Genomic DNA, 21,593 nt, shown 5'->3' on the forward strand with positions numbered 1-21,593 from the left:
CACTCACTCACCGGACAGCATCAATAACAATCAGACTGCAATACAAGATTCCACTACCAAACCCACCACCATACCTGCATCCGAAAGTATTCCTTGGCTATCAAGACCCTATAGTTGGACAGGAGAATTTTAAGGTAAACTGCATGAGCCTTTTATTGGACCAGGCACTGCTGATACATTCTGCATGTAAAAAAAAAGAACACGGGCCCTAGAAGTGAAATCCTGTACAGCTATTCAGACAAAGATTTGGAATGAACAGCTTTGTCGTCCAAGTGAGCAAGGAACAGACCAGCAGAGAAACAAAGGGAGACACAATGATCCAACTGAAGAATGCCCAAGATTAGATAATGGCAAAGGAGTACTCAAAAAGATGGTTGCTCAACATAGAGCAATACATAAGGTATCCTGTGTAGCCCTGCCAAAGCTAAGGAAATAGGTTTAGTCTGACTTGAACTACGAGTACAATTCTCTATCACTGCCAACATCACAGAACATTGAACACAGGACAGTGCAGCACAGGAATAGGCCCTTTGACCCACAATGTCTGTGCCGACCATGGAGCCAACTTAAACTAATCTCATCTGCATGCACATGATCTATAGCCCTCCACTCCCTGCCTGTTCATGTGTCTGCCTAAATGCCTCTTAGACATTGCTATCATAGCTGCTTCCATCAACTCACTTGGCAGCACGTTCCAGGTATCTTCCACTCTCTGTGCAAGAAACTTCCCACAGACATCTCCTTTAAACTTTCCCCCTCTCACCTTAAACCTATTCTCTCTAGTATTCAATGTCCTGAGAAAAAGACTGACTATTGATCCAATCTATGCTTCTTATCATTTTATATACTTCCATCAGTTTGTCTGAATTGAGTACTTCGGCTTAATTGGGTTCAAAATACAAAAGAGATCAGAAACTGCCACCTTGATCACCAGAGAGAATCAAGGACCCGCATAAGATATGTCTGCCTACTTTCTAGGGAAGGAGCAAGAATGCTTCCCTGCACATCAGTAAATTACCGACCACCTAACTGAAAATCGATGTTGCAAACAATTCTAATTGCTCTGTACACTATTATTGTGCATTAAGTTGGGGAATCTGGGTACATTGTTGGAACACAACCACTGATGAATATGTTGAACAACTTCCTTGCAATAACTAGCATCCAGAGGCAAATGACCTGAATATGACCATCATTCAATAACAACCATACATTTGGAAAACACAACACAGTGGAATTGTGAATCTTCAAGCCAATTCCATCTGAACCATACCAAATATAGGAGCAGCCTAGTCAACATTCCAATAAGAAGAGAAGGGAACCCAAAGTGTTAAACTGATTGGTAGCAACGATGTGGTTCAGAGGGTTTGACAGTTTGGATTACCAGAAGCTGGGCAAAGATTAGTATCCTGTTTCTAAAATACCATTCAGCCTTGATCTCAGCACTAACAGACACTATCAGCTTCATCAACTGGTTGTATTCTCCCTTTCTCAGCTAGGGGTAAATGTATTAGCCATTTACCTTTTGAATCTACAACTATCGCATAATAGTAGCAAAGTCACAGCTGTGACAGGCAGACCAAATGCTAATCTTTCTCTGTTAATCTGTCAAGGAAGGGAGATAAAGGGAAGGGATGTGTACTGTTAAAAAGATAGAGTACAAACTTTTGAAAACAATTTGAAAAATAAACTTTTTTTACATACAACAATCTGAAAATCAGCTAGTTCATGTGGTTTGGCCTGCTTCAAGCATCATATTAAATGTTGGCAATATTTTAGAAAGACAAAAGAATAGACAAGAATGTGAGGAATTTCTAACATAGGGAATTAATCTAATATTGCTTTAGTGAATTCAGATGTAGCACTGGAATATGACTCTGCTATGGTCAGAGCAAATGTTAACAATCGCATTTATTATTATCGCTGTAAAAAGATCAATAAGAAGTGAATGACAAAATTCTTGTAGCTCAGAATGTTGCGTGCTGTTTCACTTCTGCACCTTACAGCATTATAGTGAACTTTTAACCACATTTCACAATTGTTCTAATTACACTTGTCCTCAGAACTACTACATTAAAAAAGAACGGAGAAAAGCAATGAATCCATTCAACTTTGGTTTAAATAAGTCTCCATTATTTTAATGCTGGAATTGACATAAACACAACATATGGAACTCCATTGTAAGACAGAAATGTGTTTTGAATTAATGGGACTGTGATAACGTAGAAGAAAAAAAATTGCCTACTGTGATTCTAAATGACCGATTCTAGATTTCATTCATATGTGACTATCGTATAAAATTACACTGAACTATCTTGTTTACAAACACCGCAAGTGGTGAGGATGGAAGGGAAATCCCTGATAATGACTGAAACAATAACAACACAGGATGGAGAAAGTTAAATGAGAGACGCTGTGTGCAGACAGCACTGTGACATGACAAGAAACTCTATAAACAAAGAGAACATGGTCAACAATTAAGCAAATTTACCAACAATTACCAAAATTAGAAGATAATAAGCAGCAAATTAATTCTTTATAAGATAAGAGTCATTGATTTCGGTTGTCAAATTGGATAGGGATAATAGACGTAACCATCGAAATAACACTGACATATATTTCCTTTATTTTTGTTCCTCAGTTAGACAGTCCATGCTCAGTTTGGCAAAATACTGAACTCACATGTCAGCTACTGTTAATCTGACATCTATGAGTATGTACACAGTAACATTATCGGTATAAAATTACATTTATTATAAACGCTCCTCGACAACCTCCATCACAGTCACAAAATCTGTTGTGGTTCAGATCTAAAGTTATTTGAATTGATTGATGAGGGATAAAGTTTAATAATTCCAGGAAATGTATGCATCGGCATTGGAGCCATGGCAAACTGTGCAATGTATGCTGATTTGATCTGAGATGGAAACATTTTCAGTAAGAGTATTTCTGAGGTGATGTAAAGTACTGAAGCATTTTCAAATAAGCTGTGAGAAGAGAAATACACCTCTTTAGATAATTTGTTTGATGTTCACTTTCAGAGAACAGCTCTGTGAGGTGATGGACATTGCCTGGGGAATATCATGGAACTTCTAACAGATTGATTATTTACATTTTAAATTTAAATCTCTTCTTACTTTTCTCCTCTTTTTCTGTCAATCTCTCTCTCTCCATTTTGCTTGCTTTTTCTTTCTAAAATATAGAAATTACTTCAAAGAAATGCTGAAAGAATTGACCAGAATTCATCCCCAATTCATTGTGCTAAACACACAATACCGTAGTGGATAAGTATTCTACTCTGCTTCCAAAATTACCTCCATTGGAACCGACTTTTGGAAGTGCAGTAGAAGGTACGGCTGCCGTAGTGTGGCGTGTTTGGTTTTACCACTGAGGAATGAACATCCAGACAAACTTTTCCAGATATCCACCACAGGTTTTACATTAAATTGCGATACACACAATTGTGACTGATGAGACAATGTGACATGCAACCTGTTTAGGAAGCTAAATTCAGTCTTAATCTCTGGAGGGAAATGGACAGTCAACGTTTCAGGTTGAGAGCCTTCTCAACCTGAAAAGTCGACTGTCCATATCCCTCCAGAGATGCTGCCTGACCTGCTGAGCTCCTTCAGTGCTTTTTGTGTGTTGCTCCAGATTTCCAGCATCTGCAGTCTCTTTGTCTCTTCAGAATTAATCTGTTGCTTTACTATGTCAGGTGAAGTGCTACAAACTACAGGGGCTAAACTGGTTCGAGCTGGAAAACAGGCAGTGGGGTCAGGATGCCTGATTAACTGCACAATTGTTTTCCTCTGACCTCATGGGCTAACTGCATTGTTTATTACCTCACCACATTTGCAGAGAGCACAATTTCATGACTCGCCTCAGTACTCACTAAAGAATGTTGATTATGGTTAACCTGCATCTGTTAAAGGCGAGATGCCTTGAGTCTGGAAACAGTGATGTAAGTCATCCTAGATACTTAACAGCTTGAAGGAAATGATTGCAGGATGGGGATGAGAATTAAGTTCTGAAATGGAAAGCAGTTAGCGAATGCACTTTAAACTCAATTGTAATGCTTTTCTTACTGCAGGCAATTCACTAAAAATTGATGCTGTTTGTCTCATTTCTGAACTCACGGCACCTTTAGTTTGAGATTTATAGTTAAGTTTTCTATTGCCCATCCTGTGATAGCATCAATGGATCTAGTAATCCCTTGGATCAACAACATATGGCACATCATTTGTGAGTGTCACAAAGAGTTTTATTTATGATCATTTTACTGCCATACACACAACCTCATACTGTTTCAATATACATCACGGAATTGGGAGCCTCTGGTTTCACCCTTAGACCACCCGTAACTCTGATGTCTGTGGACTGTGGCCATATTTTTTAAAGTGTCAAAGGCCATTTTAAAATCTATAATTAGAAGCACAATTAGATTGCCACCATTAATTACCCATGTAATTGCATCCATTATCCTAAGCAAACCCTTTTTTACATGCAGGTTGCGTATTTTAACTGAGCCCCCGATGAGTATATAAATCATAGCAAACCAAACGTTTCTTATCCTGTGTTATGATACAGAAGGCAACTGGTAACATAGTAATAGTGAATTAATTCTATAATTGCAGTGGATTGCTTTTCAAATACATGGGTGACATTCTCTTAATTTCCCAGCATCTAGAAAAAGTAGTCTGGTCAACTTCAATTATTCAGGAGACAAGACAGCCCTTTGGTAATTTTGTAAGTGTATCTTAACTGCATAGGTTTACAGCCGTGCTTGCTTGGTTAGCAAAGAGCACCAACCATCTTCGATCTCAGATTCTGAGAGAAGTTTAAAGACTTTCCACTGTTAAGGCTATCTGTAACTGATAAAAACTGATTTTTTTTCTAAAAGGGCAATTCTAAATTATCATTTATCTATTTTTGAATATTTTTGGAATATGCTCTTACTTAGTTTTCCAGCTACCTGGGTGTAGCAACCCAGAAAAATAAAGAGGCTGAGATCTAGCAGGATGGACGTGGGTACCTTGGAGAAACTGGGACTGTCATCCTTACAATAAAGATGAAGGGAAGATATAATAGGCATTCAATATTTAACGGAGTGAATGGTCTCTCCACTCAAGATCTCCACCCATAGTACAAGCTGAAGAGAAATTTAAAGAACTAAGTGCCTCTGCATTTCCTCTCTGGCAATTCAATTGGTTGCAGGTGAGCTGCCTATCAACGCTGTCAGTCAAATGTGTAAACAGCCATTGCACCAACAGGAACCACAGCTATGTGCTTGTCACAGGGCAACTGCAATCCCAATGAATGACAGTTCCAGCTTGCAAGAGGAACGATTTCGACATTTTTTTGGGGAGAAATAAAAACCAAGTGAGCTGGTCTTAACCTGAGAGACAGAAGACTCAGTCATCCTAAATGTGTCCTGAATTGTGCTCTATAACCTTTCACTTCAGCTACATGGACTGTAAAATCTATCAGGCTCAAATATCACTTCCGCAATTCAAGCCTATTACAGAGAGATCCAGCAAAATTGACATGAAATGAGCACGCACTAAATGGCTTGTGAACCAGAATATTCAGAAATAGGCTCAATGTTGTGACAGATAATATACCAACTTGTCTCATATCATAAATTACAAACTATTACTTCAATCAATTAAAACTGTAAAAATTTACTGTTGCACATTTTTCTTGCCACCTATACAGGTGAAGTTACAAATCAGTTTTCACACCAAACCTTACTAAATCCTACATTCCTTTGCACCATCTTCTAGGCCTTTCAAAAGCACGATGCCCAGAATACCTCATCTGGATGACAAACAATGATTTATAATAATTGTCCAACTTTCTTGCTTTTATACTTAATGCCTTCAGTTATGAAGCAAAGAAGCCCACAGTTTTTTTTGACAGCCATATCTAATTGCTCTGTCACTTACAAGGACTTCTCTACTTAACCTCAGTTCCCTCTGTTCCTGCACAACTTAACCCCTTATCCCCCTTTTCCCACAATCCATTCAATACAAGTTGTTTTCCTTCAAGCTTTCCTCCCAATCAATATTATACTGAATTTCATAGCACTCAATAGAATATGCAGCACAGAACATGTAAGAAGCATCTGGACAAGCACTTGAATCACCAAGGCATAATAGGCTATTGACCAAGTGCTAGTACATAAGAGGAGTAAACATAGGGATTTGATATTTGACATGGTGGATGAAGGGCCTGTTTCTGTGCTGTATGACTGCATGACACTTATGATGAGAAACAGGCAACTCAACCTTACAATCCATGCTGGAAGTTATGTGGCCTTCAAGCCACCAAATGTCCTACCCATTAGCATACCCTCCATTTCTTCTTCCTCTTGCTTGGTGTGGTGCTCATCCAGGCAAGGATATTTTTAATCGCATTCCTGACTTGTGCTTTGCAGATGATGAAAGGGCTAGGAGGAGTCAGGAGGTGAGCATAGACCACTAGAAACGTAACTTATGATGTGGAATACACAGCCTCTTTCAGCTACCTTGATTACATGACTCCAAGGATTCTTATGGTGGGATATTCAATCACAGAAATGCTGTTTCTTTCCAAAGTGGCTATGCCCTCTCTGGTTTCTTGTTGAAAATGATCACCACCCGGCACTTTTCTTATCTTATACTTAAAACAGCACACAATGCAGCCATCAGGTCCATGCCATCTCCCAGGAGAGAAATCCCATTAGTCCCATTCCTCCTCTTGCTATTTGCCTGTACCCTTGCAACTTATTCTTTCTCATTCATGCCCTTCACTGCTCCTTCCATTCTTTTGCCATTTAACCTCCACTGAGGCAAATTATAGCAGCCAATTCGCCGACTTGCATGTCTTTGGGATGTGGGAGGAAAACCATACTGTCATGAAGAGCAGGTGTGAACTCCATACAAACAGCATGAAGGCCGTTTGCCACTTATTAGCCCAAGCCCGAAAGTTGTCCAGAACTCGAGGCAAGTTTCAATGCAGAAATTTGTAAGTCACTGTCCTGAGAGGGGCAGTCCTTGATAGCTCTGCAAAAATGGCATCTTACAATACATTCAGATATATTGAACATTGCAAAGTTCCTCTGTTCACCTTATAGGTAGGAACTAAACTAACAAAAGAGAGTTAAGGTTTGACAATTGAAGTCCAGGTACCCTTTCAATGATGAAATTAGTCTTAATTACATCCAAGCAATCTCACTGGCACTGAAAATTAACTTTTACAACTGTGGTCTCTCAGGTTTTGATTCCTCGTGGAGATTTGAAATAATTACTTTCATTTCTAGTTTCTGTCTCTTTCATCTCTGATACTTAATCGAACCTTTCTTCCCTTCTTGGTACTTGATGGTCAGCCTAGACAGCTGGACCGAAGGGCCTGTTTCTGTGCTGTGTGACTTGATGACCTGAACACTCTCTTTGTTTCATGTTTTGTACCTCATTTGGCAATGATTTCAACGTTTAAACATTCACTTCCAGGGTCGGATTCTGAACTACTCATTAAGTCTCCGAAGTAACAGGTTAAATACATGTAACACATGAAAATAACAAAGAAATCAAATAGGAATCTCAAAAGAATTATCTTTACTCCATATTCACTCCTGGTTCAGGAGAACCAAAGAGAGGGCTGCACCACTTCCATCTCCTATTTGCACCAATTGACTGTGCTGCCAAAGCACATAGAAGTTAAATGGACAAGGATAATTCTCAAAACTGATGGGTGTCATTTATTCACCAGTAACAGTGAAAGTTAGAACATAGAACAGTACAGCACAGGAACAGGGCCTTCGGCCCACGATGTTGTGCCGAACTAATTAAACTAGTAATTAAAAGCCTAACTAAACTAATCCCTTATGTCTGCACAGTGTTTGTATCCCTCCATTCTCTGCACATTCACGTGCCCATCTAAGAGCCTCTTAAATGTCTCTGTCATATTTGCCTCCACCACCACCCCTGGGAGCACATTCCAGGCACCCACCACTCTCAGTGTAAAAAAACTTGGACCGCACATCTCCCTTGAACTTACCCCCTCTCATCTTAAACTTATGGCTTCTAGTATTAGACATTTCAACCATGGGAAAAAGATACCAGTTGTCTACTCTATCTATGCCTCTTATAATCTAATAAACCTCCATCAGGTCTCCCCTCAGCCTCTGCCACTCCAAAGAAAACAACCCAAGCCTGTCCAACCTCATACCCCACGGCACATGCCCTGTAATCCAGACAGCATCCCAGTAAACCTCTTCTGCACCCTCTCCAAAGCCTCCACATCTGTCCAGAATTTGGTCCATTACACTGAAAATTTACTTCAAATATCTTGTGTGTATGTGTGTGCGTGTCCGTGTGGCTCTGTGAGTAATTTCAAGTGTGTCTGATTAAGAGTGCCTGTGTGCATGTGCACAACCAATTGCATTGTACCAGAGGTTATTTGAGTTTTGTTGACTTTTTTTGATGAGCCTAAGGGCATGGTGAATACTGCAGGTGATCTCTAATCTGAATCAAAATTAATTAATGCCAGGAGGGAAATATTGCAAAGTAGAAATGAAATAATGACTAAATATTTAGTCAGATCAGTATGATTTACTCAGTCACAACAGGATGAGGGCCAATATCAGATGAATCCACGCTGGCAGTGTTAGAGTCCAGTCATCAACTGCACTGTTTTGTTTGACACAACTAAAAGTGAAACTGCCAGGCAAAAATATGAATGGCCAGAACTACAGTCTGGTAAGTTCAGAAGAACAGCCATGACAGGACTCAAAACTGCCAGCAAGGATTCCCAGTGCAGTGCTGAGTCACTTAAGACTCCAGCCTTGTGTATTTCTTGAATGCTGATTTAAGATTTTGGTGTTCATTAAAATAATGATTTTACTTGCCACAGATGATGTGCTGGAGTGCAACAAGAAAGGTATTTCAGTGCCATGTGATGATACTGCAAGTGGGACTATATTTGCTTGCGTCTTAAATAAGGTAAGATATCCTTATTAGTCACATGTACATTGAAACACACAGTGAAATGCATCTTACGCGTAGAGTGTTCTGGGGGCGGCCCGCTAGTGTCGCCACGCTTCTGGCACCAACATAGCAAGCCCACAACTTCCTAACCCATATGCCTTTGGAATGTGGGAGGAAACCGGAGCACCCGGAGGAAACCCATGCAGACACGGGGAGAACGTACTAACTCCTTACAGACAGTGGCAGGAATTGAACCTGGGTCGCTGGCGCTGTAATAGCATTATGCTAACCGCTACACTATAGAGAGAAATCTTTTAATTGTGGGTTGAGTTTGTCCCGGGGAATTTGTTGGAAGAAATTCTGTCATTCAAATCTGAGTCTACTGCACTAAATTCTTGGCTAAATCAAATTCATCCGAGGTCTATTCATGCTCCAGAAGAGGATTAAAAGTCTACGGTAAGTGAGGGTACAAATGGACCCAGATAACTCTCAATTAACTTACCTATCTTGATTTGCCATTCTCAAGCTACATAGCAGAATGAAGACACCTAAATAATGAAGCATCTTATGCTGGAGCAATAATGGTCAACGTAAATACTAGCATTTATTTCATCAAGTCTTGCATACTCAATACACATTTTTTTGTTGCTTTGTACTGTGGAAAATCTCATTCCTGATATTTCTTTTGATTTTTGTTTCAAATCACCTACAACTCCTAACATGCCTCAGGCCATTAATTTTAATCTTACAATTTTAAAGCAATATTTGATGTTCCTTTCTATATATTATATATCTGCAGTCAACAGCAGCAAAAAGAATATCTTTATTAGTCACATGTACATCGAAACACAGTGAAATGCATCTTTTGCGTGGATTGTTCTGAAGGCAGCCCGCAAATGTTGCCATGCTTCCAGAGCCAGCATAGCATGCCCACAATTTCCTAACCCGTACGTCTTTGGAATGTGGGAGGAAACCGGAGCACCCGGAGGAAACCCACGCAGACACGGGGAGAACGTACAAACTCCTTACAGACAGCAGCTGGAATTGAACCCGGGTCGCTGGTTCTGTAATAGTGTTACGCTAACCACTACACTACCGTGCCTGCCCATCACCTCCCAAACTAAAAAAAAATGAAAAATTTTGGATCTTCTCTTCCCCATAATATTAATTATTAGAATGAGTGTGAATATGCAGAGTGACAGTAACATCAAATGCATTAATTTATTCGTGTTATTATCCTTTTGTTAAAAAAGCAAAAGAGGTTAATAAAAACATGTTATCACATCCATTACTAATATTACACAGCTCAGTTTCAATTCCATATTTCTTTTATTGTTGGTTCTCAGTACATATGTGCATGAGGAAGCACACAGAAGTTAATTTGGAAACCCCAGAAGAGTAGAGCATTTTAATTTTATACTTGATCAAAAGTGAAAAAATATCTAACATGAATAATAGCTGAGAGAATTAAAAGCAGTAATTAGATCTCAGGGTTCAGATGATAAATTGCTTAAACTCATCACTTCACACTTAGAAAGTAATATGACCCTTCAATTTGATTTGTGTTCCTTCCAGAAGCTGGTATTCCCTATATGTATGAATCCCCAGTAAAGTGGAAGGCCATATATCACAAATCCTAAAATGCACAAGTAGGAAATTATACAAATGAATAATATCACTTCTACTTATATTACAATTCATGTTTGTACATGCATTGCTTTAACCATTAAGAACCGCCTTACTATATGTATTACATTGATCTTTATGAACGTATTGCATTTACTTTTGAGAGTGTATCAACCTTGACCCAGTTCCATTACCTTTATACTTATAAGTACATTGCTTTGTCTTTGGAGACACAAGAGGCTTTAGAGGCTGGAATCTGGAGCAAAAAGCAAACTGCTGGAGGAACTCAGCGGGTCAGGCAGCATTGGTGGAGGGAAATGGACGGTCAACATTTCGGGTCGAGATCCTTTATCTGGACTGCTGAGTTCCTCCAGCATTTTGTTTTTTTCTTTGTCTTGTAGATTTGTTAAAAATTAAAGTTTAAACATTTGTTCTGACAAAAAAAAAGCATTATGTATCTAATGGTTACTTATCTGTGGTTTTGCGTTTACATTGGAGGGGCTCAGAACTTAAAAGCCTACAGAAATGAAGTTTCTTTTCGAAAGAGAAATGAAGGTAAAGGAAGAGACACTGTTGAGGAACAGTGGCCTCGGAATTTAATTTTGCAGTGTTGCTTGGTTCAGTGCTGCATGACTGAGTTTTATCTACTTCAGGATGAAACACAATAACCGGGTCATTTCATGTCATTTCAGTGACTGAACTGGGCACCAGCCAGCATGAGTGCACATATGCAACTGAAATCATATCCATTTCAAGCATGCTTCAAATTATATCATTCACTCTGCAATGCTCCCTTTGGACCACTGCAGAGAAAATTAGGGAATGATCATTGTTTGGTATTCCTGGGTCAGCAAGTTCTTTGCAGAGCTTTGTTGGCCTGGGACCTTGCGAACATGTCCCATACTTAATCTTATACCCTTTCCAAAACTACAGATCTCCCTTTCCTCTCCACCAGGGCACAGACTTAACCACTGCCACCCATTGATCTCCCCGGCTCAACAGGTGCAGGCCTGAACCCTCCCGTCCTGCGACCTCCAAATCCTCACTCAACAATCACCCGAGGCACCTGACAGAGGCCCTGATCTTTGCATTCCCCAGCTCCTGCTGATCACCATCCCGATCCCAGTCACTGAGTCTGATCAATGCCACCCCCTACCCCAACCTGCCCCCATCATCCACACTCAAACGCCGGCACTCATTTATTCACGAACTGACCCCAGCCCCAGATCCTGATCACTGCCTGGGGGTAAGTGTCCCTCTCCCCAGACAAACCATGTTGCTCATCCACTGACTTATATCATCCACAGTCCGACTCTGGGCTCAGATCCCAACTGGCCCAATGATTGTCACTCTCCGATCCCCTGTACCCAGCCTTGAACCTGGGAGGTGAACTTCCAGAAAAATCAAAAGTTTGTTCCTGGAATTTGGAACAAAATGACTTAATGACTGCATGGTGCAATCATGAGGTTGCATGGAAATTGCTTGATTATCAACTCTTACATCTGCCATCCTAAACTTCACTAGGGCAATAATTTGCTCTTTATAAACACATTGTCTTTCACTCTTATGTTCTCCTCGTATGCACAGTGTTGACATTTACATGCATTGCTTTAACCAATGGAATAGCACTTTCCTCATCTTTTTAAGTCCAACACATTGACCTTTAAGAATGCATCACATTGGGTCTCATCTTGACCCAGTTCCATTACCCTTACAGTAATGTACATTGCCTTGTCTTTACTAGTACTTTGGGTCGACTTATACCTAAATAATCGTGACACTTCAAGGTGAATTGCTTTATCACGAATAAGATTTCCTTCAAAAGCTATGTTGCCCTCATCAGTATATGAAGAAAATTCTATCAAAAAATGAAATGTACTTTTTTTTAAACAAGCGCGTTATGATTAAAATGAATAGCTAATTCATAAAATGGTTAGGAAAAAAGATGCCAGAAACATCAACTTTAAACATTTCCAACAAAAGAACACAGAAGCACACTTTCTTATCACCAGGCTTACTTAAATAGCTTATTTTGAATTTAAATTCCCCAGCTGCTTTGGTGGGAGTCAAACTTGCGTCCAGACCTCGAGATACTCGTCCAGTAAACTAACCACCTGGCTTCCTTGACACATTTTGAATCAACCATGCATTACTGTCTTGTTAATACACCACAGATAATGTGGTCTATTGATTCATGGATAGTATTTTTTTAAATGAGGAACAGGTAAATAAAATGCTCTTCGGTGCCAAAAGTAAAAGTGAAATTCTTGTCATCTGCAAGTTTTGACCTTAATCAGAAACTCATTTAAATTAAATAAAATGCTTCTGAAACTACCTCCACAGTCCTCACTATTCCCCACCCCCACAGCATCTGATGGTGGTGTGGGTGGCTCTACGTCAAATGTACATTAGTGTTGCCAGTTAAACACTGGAAGTGAATGGAGTTCTTGCTGTATCAACAGGAAAAACAGTTATGTGCGTGTCACTGCAGAAGTGCAGTGCCAACAATATTTTCAGATCTCACCGGCTTTCTTCCGAAGGTGGCAGTGAAAAATGAGCTTGGTTGTGTTTAACCAAGGAATCCAAAGCCTCAGTTATCCTGTGTGTCTCCTGAGCTGCAATATATTATTAACAAGCATCAAACTTTCACATCAGAAATATAGGCTCTGAAATCTATCAGCCGCAAGTATCACTTCCAAGATTCCAAGATTACAGAGGGGACCAGTGAAACTGATGTATAGGGGATCCTTGCCAAAGGGCTTGAGAAGATTTCAGACATCCAGAAGCAGGCTTAATAGAGCAACTAGTTATATATTTATATTATTATGTCAAATACTACAAATTACTTGTCACTGCTGCAATACGAGAAAAATGGTTTGCAATACAAGTCAGAATCCTCCATTGAATAAATTTGAACCTGTACTCTCACAGATAAAGTTATGCTTCAATTGTGCTGCAAAATACTGTGATGTAGCTTCACTGTCCTTAAATGGCAACAATATGAATTTGGCATGATAACAGAACTCGATTCAGGAATATTAAAAACCTTGGAAGTGCACAGTAGATCATTCAGGTAGATACCCTGTCTAAGAGGATGATGCTGCCATGGACTTTTAAGTAGTTTCATTTCAAATTCTCCATGATTAATTCAGAAATGAATTGAAAAATTTCCAAACTTCCTACAGAGGAATTGGAAGGCACACATTTTCCTTCAAACACAAGCACCAATCATAAACTCCTTGGCCTAATACTTCAAGACCTTGCTGAGCAGTCTGGTGAGTAACTTAGATGAGGCAACGAAGGAATAAGAGCAGAAATGTCCCAGTGTGAACTTCGAAGAAAGAACAGGAAAAATAAGCCCATTGTTGGCAATTTGTTTTTATATCTGGCCATGGCAAAGAGAGGCTGAGAATTTACTCATTTGTAAACATGAGGAAAGCTGGCGAGCAAACATGGGACTCATCAAACACAAACCTTCTCATGTCAAACACTACTAAAGAATTCAATCACCCAGCAGCAAAAGGAATAAACACGAGAGTGTATCACTGAAATTTGTTCAGCTGTGACTTCTGCTACTGTCAGGCAGAGAGCAAAATAAAAGCACCTTGTAGAGGTGTTAAACACTGTCTGCCAAGTTTTGAAAGACCCCCGTACTAAGGAAAACAAACCAACCACAAAACATCTTTCCTGATGAAGAAAAATAGTCATTAGAGAGGAAATGCTGAAGTTAGTGAACTGTTTGCACAAACTTGCTGTAACAAATCATGATCTTAATCAGTTTGTAATTTAATATAACATGCTTTTATTTCTATCGTTACTTTTCATCCACAAATTTTATCCACCAAATATCCTTTGAAAGATCCCATTTGTAAATGTAAAGTATGTTTGCTTCACTCCATGGAAATCCAGGAATTTGTAATCATCTCCTGAAGACTCCTTCATGCGACCCAAGAAAAAAAAATAGACATTTAAACTAGATTGCAAGGGGGTAGGGAACTGGAGGAGTGGGTCAGAGGAGGAAGGGGATGGGGAAAAGTCAGATCTAACAGGTGGAGAGGCTTTGAGGAAGGAGAAGCAGAGTACAGGCTCTAAAAGTAGTAAGGTGGATGGGCTAAAGTGCATTTACTTAAATGCGAGAAGCATCAGGAATAAGGGAGATGAACTGAGAGCTTGGATAAGTACATGGGACTATGATATTGTGGCTATTACAGAGACATGGCTGACACCAGGGCAGGAATGGATATTGAATATTCCTGGTTTTCAGTGTTTTAAAAGGGATAGGGAGGTGGGGAGAAGAGGAGGAGGGGTGGCGGTACTGGTCAGGGACACTGTTACAGCTGCAGAAAGGGTAGATAATGCAGAAGGATCCTCTCTAGAGTCAATATGGGTGGAAGTTAGGAAAAAGAAAGGGGCAGTTACCCTCCTGGGAGTATTCTATAGGCCCCTCGGTAGCAGTAGGGATACTGAGGAGCAGATTGGGAGGCAGTTTTTGGAAAGATGCGAAAATAACAGGGTTATTATAATGGGAGGCTTCAACTTTCCAAATATTGATTGGCACCTACTTAGTGCCAAGGGTTTAGATGGGGCGCAGTTTGTTAAGTGTGTCCAGTATTCCTGACATGGTATGTTGACAGGCTGACTAGAGGGAATGCCATATTAGATCTAGTTTTAGGTAATGAACCGGGACAGGTGACAGATCTATCGGTGGGTGAGCATTTGGGGGACAGTGACCATTGCTCCATAACCTTTGGAATTGTTATGGACAGGGATAAGAGCAAAAAGGACGGGGAGATATTTAATTGGGGAAAGGCAAATTATGAGGCTATAAGGCGAGAACTTGGGAGTGTAAATTGGGATGACATTTTTGAAGGGAAATGTGCTATGGAGATGTGGTCGATGTTCAGGGATCTTTTGCAGGATGTTAGGGTTAAATTTGTCCCAGTGAGGTAGAGAAAGAATGGTAGGGTGAAGGAACTGTGGGTGACGAGTGAGGTGGAACAACTAGTTAGGAAGAAGAAGGCAGCATACTTAAGGTGTAAGCAGCAAGGATCAGATAGGGCTCATGAGGAATACAGAGTAGCAAGGAAGGAACTTAAGAAAGCGCTGAGGAAAGCGAGAAGGGGACATGAAAAGGCTTTGGCGAGTAGGGTTAAGGAGAATCCCAAGGCTTTTTTCTTGTACATAAGTAGCAGAAGGATGGCTAGGGTAAAGGTAGGTCCGATTAAAGACAAAGGTGGGAGGATGTGCCTGGAAGCTGTGGAAGTGGGTGAGGTTCTCAATGAATACTTCTCTTCAGTATTCACCAAGGAGAGGGGTCTTGATGATGCTGAGGACAGTTTTGGTGAGGGTAATGTTCTAGAGTATGTAGATATTAAGAGAGAGGATGTGTTGGAGTTGTTAGAAAATATTAGGACAGATAAGTCCCCGGGGCCTGACGGAATATTCCCCAGACTACTTCGTGAGGTGAGGGAGGAGATTGCTGAACCTTTGGTTAGGATCTTTGAGTCCTGGTTGTCCACGGGGATGGTACCGGAGGACCGGAGGGTGGCGAGTGTTGTCCCCTTATTCAAAAAAGGTAGTAGGGATAGTCCAGGGAATTACAGACCAGTGAGCCTTATGTCTGTGGTGGGTAAGCTGTTAGAAAGGATTCTAAAAGATAGGATCTATTAGCATTTAGAGAATCATGGACTGATTAGGGACAGCCAGCATGGCTTTGTGAAGGGAAGATCTTGCCTCACAAGCCTGATAGGGTTCTTTGAGGAAGTGACCAGGAAGATTGATGAGGGGAGTGCAGTGGATGTGGTCTACATGGATTTTAGTAAGGTACTTGACAAGGTTCCGCATGGTAGGCTTCTTCAGAAAGTCAGAGGCCAAGGGATCCAGGGAGGCTTGGCCGTGTGGATTCAGACTTGGCTTGCCTGTAGAAAGCAGAGGGTTTATGGTGGAGGGAGTGCATTCGGATTGGAGGGCTGTGACTAGTAGTGTCCCACAGGGATCGGTTCTGGGACCTCTACTTTTTGTGATATTTATTAACAACTTAGATGAGGGGGTGGAAGGCTGGGTTAGCAAGTTTGCAGACGACACAAAGATTGGTGGTGTCGTGGATAGTGTGGAGGGCTGTCGAAGCTTGCAGAGTAAGGATTGCTGGGATGCAGAGCTGGGCTGACAAGTGGCAGATGGAGTTCAATCCGGAGAAGTGTGAGGTAGTACACTTTGGAAGGACAAACTCCAAGGCGGAGTACAAGGTAAATGGCAGGATTCTGGGCAGTGTAGAGGAGCAGAGGGATCTGGGGGTTCATATCCACAGATCACCGAAAGTCACCTCACAGGTAGATAGGGTGGTTAAGAAAGCTTATGGGATGTTAGCTTTCATAAGTCGGGGGATCAAGTTTAAGAGCCAAGAAGTGATGATGCAGCTTTACAAAACTCTGGTTAGGCCACACTTATAGTACTGTGTTCAGTTCTGGTCGCCTCATTATAGGAAGGATGTGGAGGCGTTGGAAAGGGTGCAGAGGAGATTTACCAGGATGCTGCCTGGATTAGAGGGTATGGATTATGAGGAGAGACTAAAGGAGCTAGGGCTGTTCTCATTGGAGAGAAGGAGGATGAGGGGAGACATGATAGAGGTATACAAGATATTGAGAGGAATAGATAGAGTGGATAGCCAGCGCCTCTTTCCCAGGGCACCAATGCACAAAACAAGAGGACATGGCTTTAAGGTAATGGGTGGGAAGTTCAAGGGAGATGTCAGAGGGAGGTTTTTCACCCAGAGAGTGGTTGGTCCATGGAATGCGCTGCCTGGGGTGGTGGTGGAGCCTGATACATTGGACAAGTTCAAGAGATCATTAGATAAGCATATGGAGGAATTTAAGATAGAGGGATATGTGGGAGGAATGGGTTAGATAGTCTTAGGTGTGGTTTGAAGGTCGGCACAACATGGTGGGCCGAAGGGCCTGTATTGTGCTGTATTGTTCTATGGTTCTAAAAAAAAGTCTTTTTTCTTTGTCCTTACATTTATTTGACATCAATTAAGATATTGGAGATGGGGGAAGTTCAAGATTTATCCAATTATTTCACAAAGAGTTTTCTTGCCTTCTGATTGGTGATGTGAGGCAGAGATAGGTCAGAAGCAGGAGATGTGGGAGAGAATTGGTCTCAAACCAAAATTCATGTGGTCATACCTTCATAAATGCACCCAATTAGATTTGGCAATCCCAGTGCCTCTACCTGTGTACCTGCACATGCATGTGTGTAATTAATAGTTGCTTACTTGTAAAAGCTGTCTGGTTCCAGGCACTTGAAAATTAAGGAGTATGTGGTCGACTCTGATGCAAGTCCATGGTTTTTCCCTACCACCACACAGGAGGACCCCAGGCCTGAAAGAAGGTCATCTGCAAAGCTCAGAGATTCCCCTGTAACATAAGAAAAACACAACAGAGGGATGAAACAAGTGAGTTAAAGTGAGCGCAGGCTGACAAAAGCTTCTTGACATGCATCACGCAAGGCAGCTCTGGCATTTCCACGGGCTGTTCCTGTGCAAGGGGGGGGGGGGGCAGGGAGGTGGGGGGAAACTGGGTCATCTTTTTTTCTCATTTCTTTATTTTTCCTTTAACCAAATTCTTAAGATCTTTTACAGAAAAAATAAACAACATTCAATGTTTCTAAAGATGTTTCTCAGTCTCCCGCAGGCTATTATTTTGTTGAAGATTACATGTGCTCTGTTCACTTTCACTTTGGTTCTGTGAAGGTAGAATGAAATGCGTTGGGTCAGTTTTCTTCTGCTTTCTTGCTTTATCGGTAGTCGCGTGTGTGTGTGACTTGTGTGCTTTTGTTTTGTTCTATTTTACTGTGTGTGGCCACATATCACCATGTTTTAAATTGAAAGCATACTTTGTGTGTTTAATAATTGGCTTACAACTATTTACAACCATACAGGCAATTACAAAAATGGAGGGGAAAAAACTTTCAGCTTACAGTTCAACTGTCAGAGGCCAGGAACACTGTTTCCTTAAGAATAGGCTGCAGCCATTTATCTTATATAAACAAATGTCATCAAGCGTGGGATAGAGGTAATGAGCTGCCAGTGTGGGATAAATTTGCAGCTTGATGGTATTTACATTTCATCAATCAGTTCTCTGATTTTGCCACCACTTGAAATCCATAGTATTCCCCTGAAGTCCATGCAAAAGATCCACAACAGAAACATTATTCATCAAGTCAAATGCGCATGATTCCTAGAGAGTAGTAAGCAACAAGGAATTATGTGAATAGTTTTGGAATTCATGCTCTCTGGGCTATGAGGGAAGCCTGGGAATTAAATACCAATACATTCAACACTTTGATTTCCTTACACAGATGTTTACTATTAAAGCTTTTTTGCCCTAACTTCAAAAATGACCATGATAGTGTAGCTTAACTCCCCTTTCGTTTACCTCCCCCGTGCTTTTAATTTCCTCACGTGTTTAAGTCTGATCATACGCCATTTTGATTAAGCTTGTTTTTGAACTGTCATCTGAATTATCCCATGTTAACAGCTCATTCAATCTCGATAAGTAACACAAATCTAATAACTATGTCATACAAAAAGGTTGGAGTATAGTAATGTCTCATAAATTTCAGATCCTATCAACGTTTGGAATTTCCCAAAATTCATGGTTGTCCAACATTCTGTAGTGTTTTCTTTCTGAACTCAGTACTGCAGCATCATCTACTGCAATTAAAAACAGTTTTAATGCCGATTCTGAGAAATTTACACAAAAAGAAAACCTTCATCCCACTGACATGAAGCACTTTGATATTCGTACAAGGGTGGAAGCAAGAAACAAATATCTGCAACTCCTGAGGTTCTATAAACCCCATTTATATAAGCACCATGCTTAACTTAATAGCAATAATATTAACTTAATAGACATGGCAATCTCAACACTTTCATTTCAACAAACCATTCCAACCATGCCCATTATGCATATTATTAGCTCTTTATTCAGGAAAGAAGGCTTGTGATGATCACACAGAGACAAATAGGCAAGCAAAAAATATAGAACAAAAAGCAGAATAATTGAATTAAACCATGGTTGAGCAATACATTTCAAGGGAAGACAAAAGAAAATATGAAAATCAAAACAAAAATGCAGATGCTGGAAATCTCAAACAAAAGCTGGAAAAGCTCAGCAAGTCAGACAGCATCTGTGGAAAGAAAAACAGTCAACGTTTCAGGTTTGAAATGCTTCAGATGAGGGTCTGTTGTCAGACTTGAAACATGAACTAATTCTTTTTCCACAAGTGCTGTCTGACCTGCTCAGCTTCTCCAGCATTTTCCATTTTCTGTTTATTTTTTAATTATCCTGCATGCACAAGTCTATCCTGCCAGGCAAGTCCTACTGTTACCAACTCATTTCACAGGTCTTGCAGCTGAATGTGGTGATAAATGTCCTCATTAAGCCATTTCGACTTGTCCTATCACAGGCACTCTTATTACTGACTGGATTGGTTCAGGCTACTGCCAGTTTATATTTAATGAGAGATTTGATTGGCTCTCTGAACACTGGAAAACACAACAACAACCCACATTTATATGGTATCTTTCTACTTCCCAAGTTTACTGATTGATAACTCTTGTGAACTGATAGCAGCTTGACACATCAAATGAAAAGCTGACTGCGTAAAAAAAGAGATGTTCAGTATTTAAGCGTTATTTATACCTGGAAAGCCCAACAATATAACTGATCACTTCATCCAGGTTGACGTGATGCCAGTCCTGCAGGGATCGCTCCCCTCAATGGTAATTGATGAGAATCAGTGTATCAATAGTGCCTGGTCACAACTGCTCTTTAACCATCCTGATTTATTTACACACTATCCTGCAATATTTTCATTTGAAGATTTCAAACACATGCATGCAGATACACACACAGGAGTCTGGTTCTCAACTGGGCACCTCTTCTGAACAAAACTTCTTTCTGGGCGGACAAAGTTATGTGTAAAATCTCAGTGGGCTGTTTTTGTATGTTCTCCTAGACATATGGGTAACAGACAGTTGCAAATCCCACCGTGTACCTCTCCAAGCTTGCCAGTTGCAGATGGGGGCTTAATTAGGGACCCGCTAGTTTTAAGAGAGAAAGAAATGTTTACTGGTAAACCTCAAAAATCTTCCAGCTGCTGAATGTTTGCAATATATCTGCTCAGTGCAAAAGCCATGCAATAATGTTAAGGCACAAGATCCGGTAAGTGTAGGTGCTCTCTCACTATTCTCTTAGCAGGGGTTGGGTGTGGTGAGAGCCAGAGTTAATTACAAATATTGGAGGCAGATTCAGTGGGCAAAACAGGAGGCTTCATCTCGCTCTCTTCTCCTTTCGCATTTTGCAGTCAGACAACACACTCCTATTAACTAACAGCAGCCTAGCCTACAGCTTCTAACTTTCCCACAGAGACCCTAGTCAAAAAAGTTAAAAAAGAAATATAACGCTTTAAACAAAAAGGGTCTTTATTGAATCCTGGCATCGTGCAGTGGTTTGCCTCGCTCTGATTACATCTGCAGGCAGGACAGCGCTAGGACAAAATATCAAAGCAAACAAGACCAAGCGAAAAAAAGATGATGTAGGGAGATGGATAATCCCATAAGGTCTTGCAATTCATTGGGCGGGACATTCCGGCTAATGAGGTACAATGCCATACATGTGTCCACTGCTGCGAAGGAAAATATTGTGCAAAATGTGGAAGTGTGCATTTACTCAAATGCAGACTTAACAACCCCTGGGGCTTCTTTACAGAAGCTTTCTTTTGACTGTGGATATGATAAGGCTCATATGGGACTCACTGACCGTTCAATTAACTGCTTTGTCCGACTGCACAACACCACCACTGTCTAGTACTGGGCGCCCCACCATACCTTCAACCTTCAGTTGTGTTGGGAAATGAAAGATACTCTTTAACTGTAGGGAGGAGGCTTGGTGCCAAGTGCGGGGGCTCTGGGAGTGCTAGTGGGGGGGTGGGGGGGGAAGA

The 21,593-nt window shown here is 40.7% G+C and overlaps 1 protein-coding gene across 6 annotated transcripts in view; it reads right to left on the minus strand.

The window, feature by feature from the left end:
• The window catches only part of LOC127581979 (astrotactin-2-like), a 1,282,697-nt gene that overhangs the window by 111,409 nt on the left and 1,149,695 nt on the right, over positions 1–21,593 (minus strand). For all 6 annotated transcript variants that reach the window (XM_052036829.1, XM_052036827.1, XM_052036825.1 and 3 more), the window contains one exon: positions 17,863–18,004. In XM_052036829.1, coding sequence (XP_051892789.1) covers positions 17,863–18,004 — 142 coding nt within the window. The remainder of the gene's footprint in view (positions 1–17,862; positions 18,005–21,593) is intronic.

The sequence above is a fragment of the Pristis pectinata genome, chromosome 23 (genome assembly GCF_009764475.1).
Source record: "Pristis pectinata isolate sPriPec2 chromosome 23, sPriPec2.1.pri, whole genome shotgun sequence".
NCBI lineage: Eukaryota > Metazoa > Chordata > Chondrichthyes > Rhinopristiformes > Pristidae > Pristis > Pristis pectinata.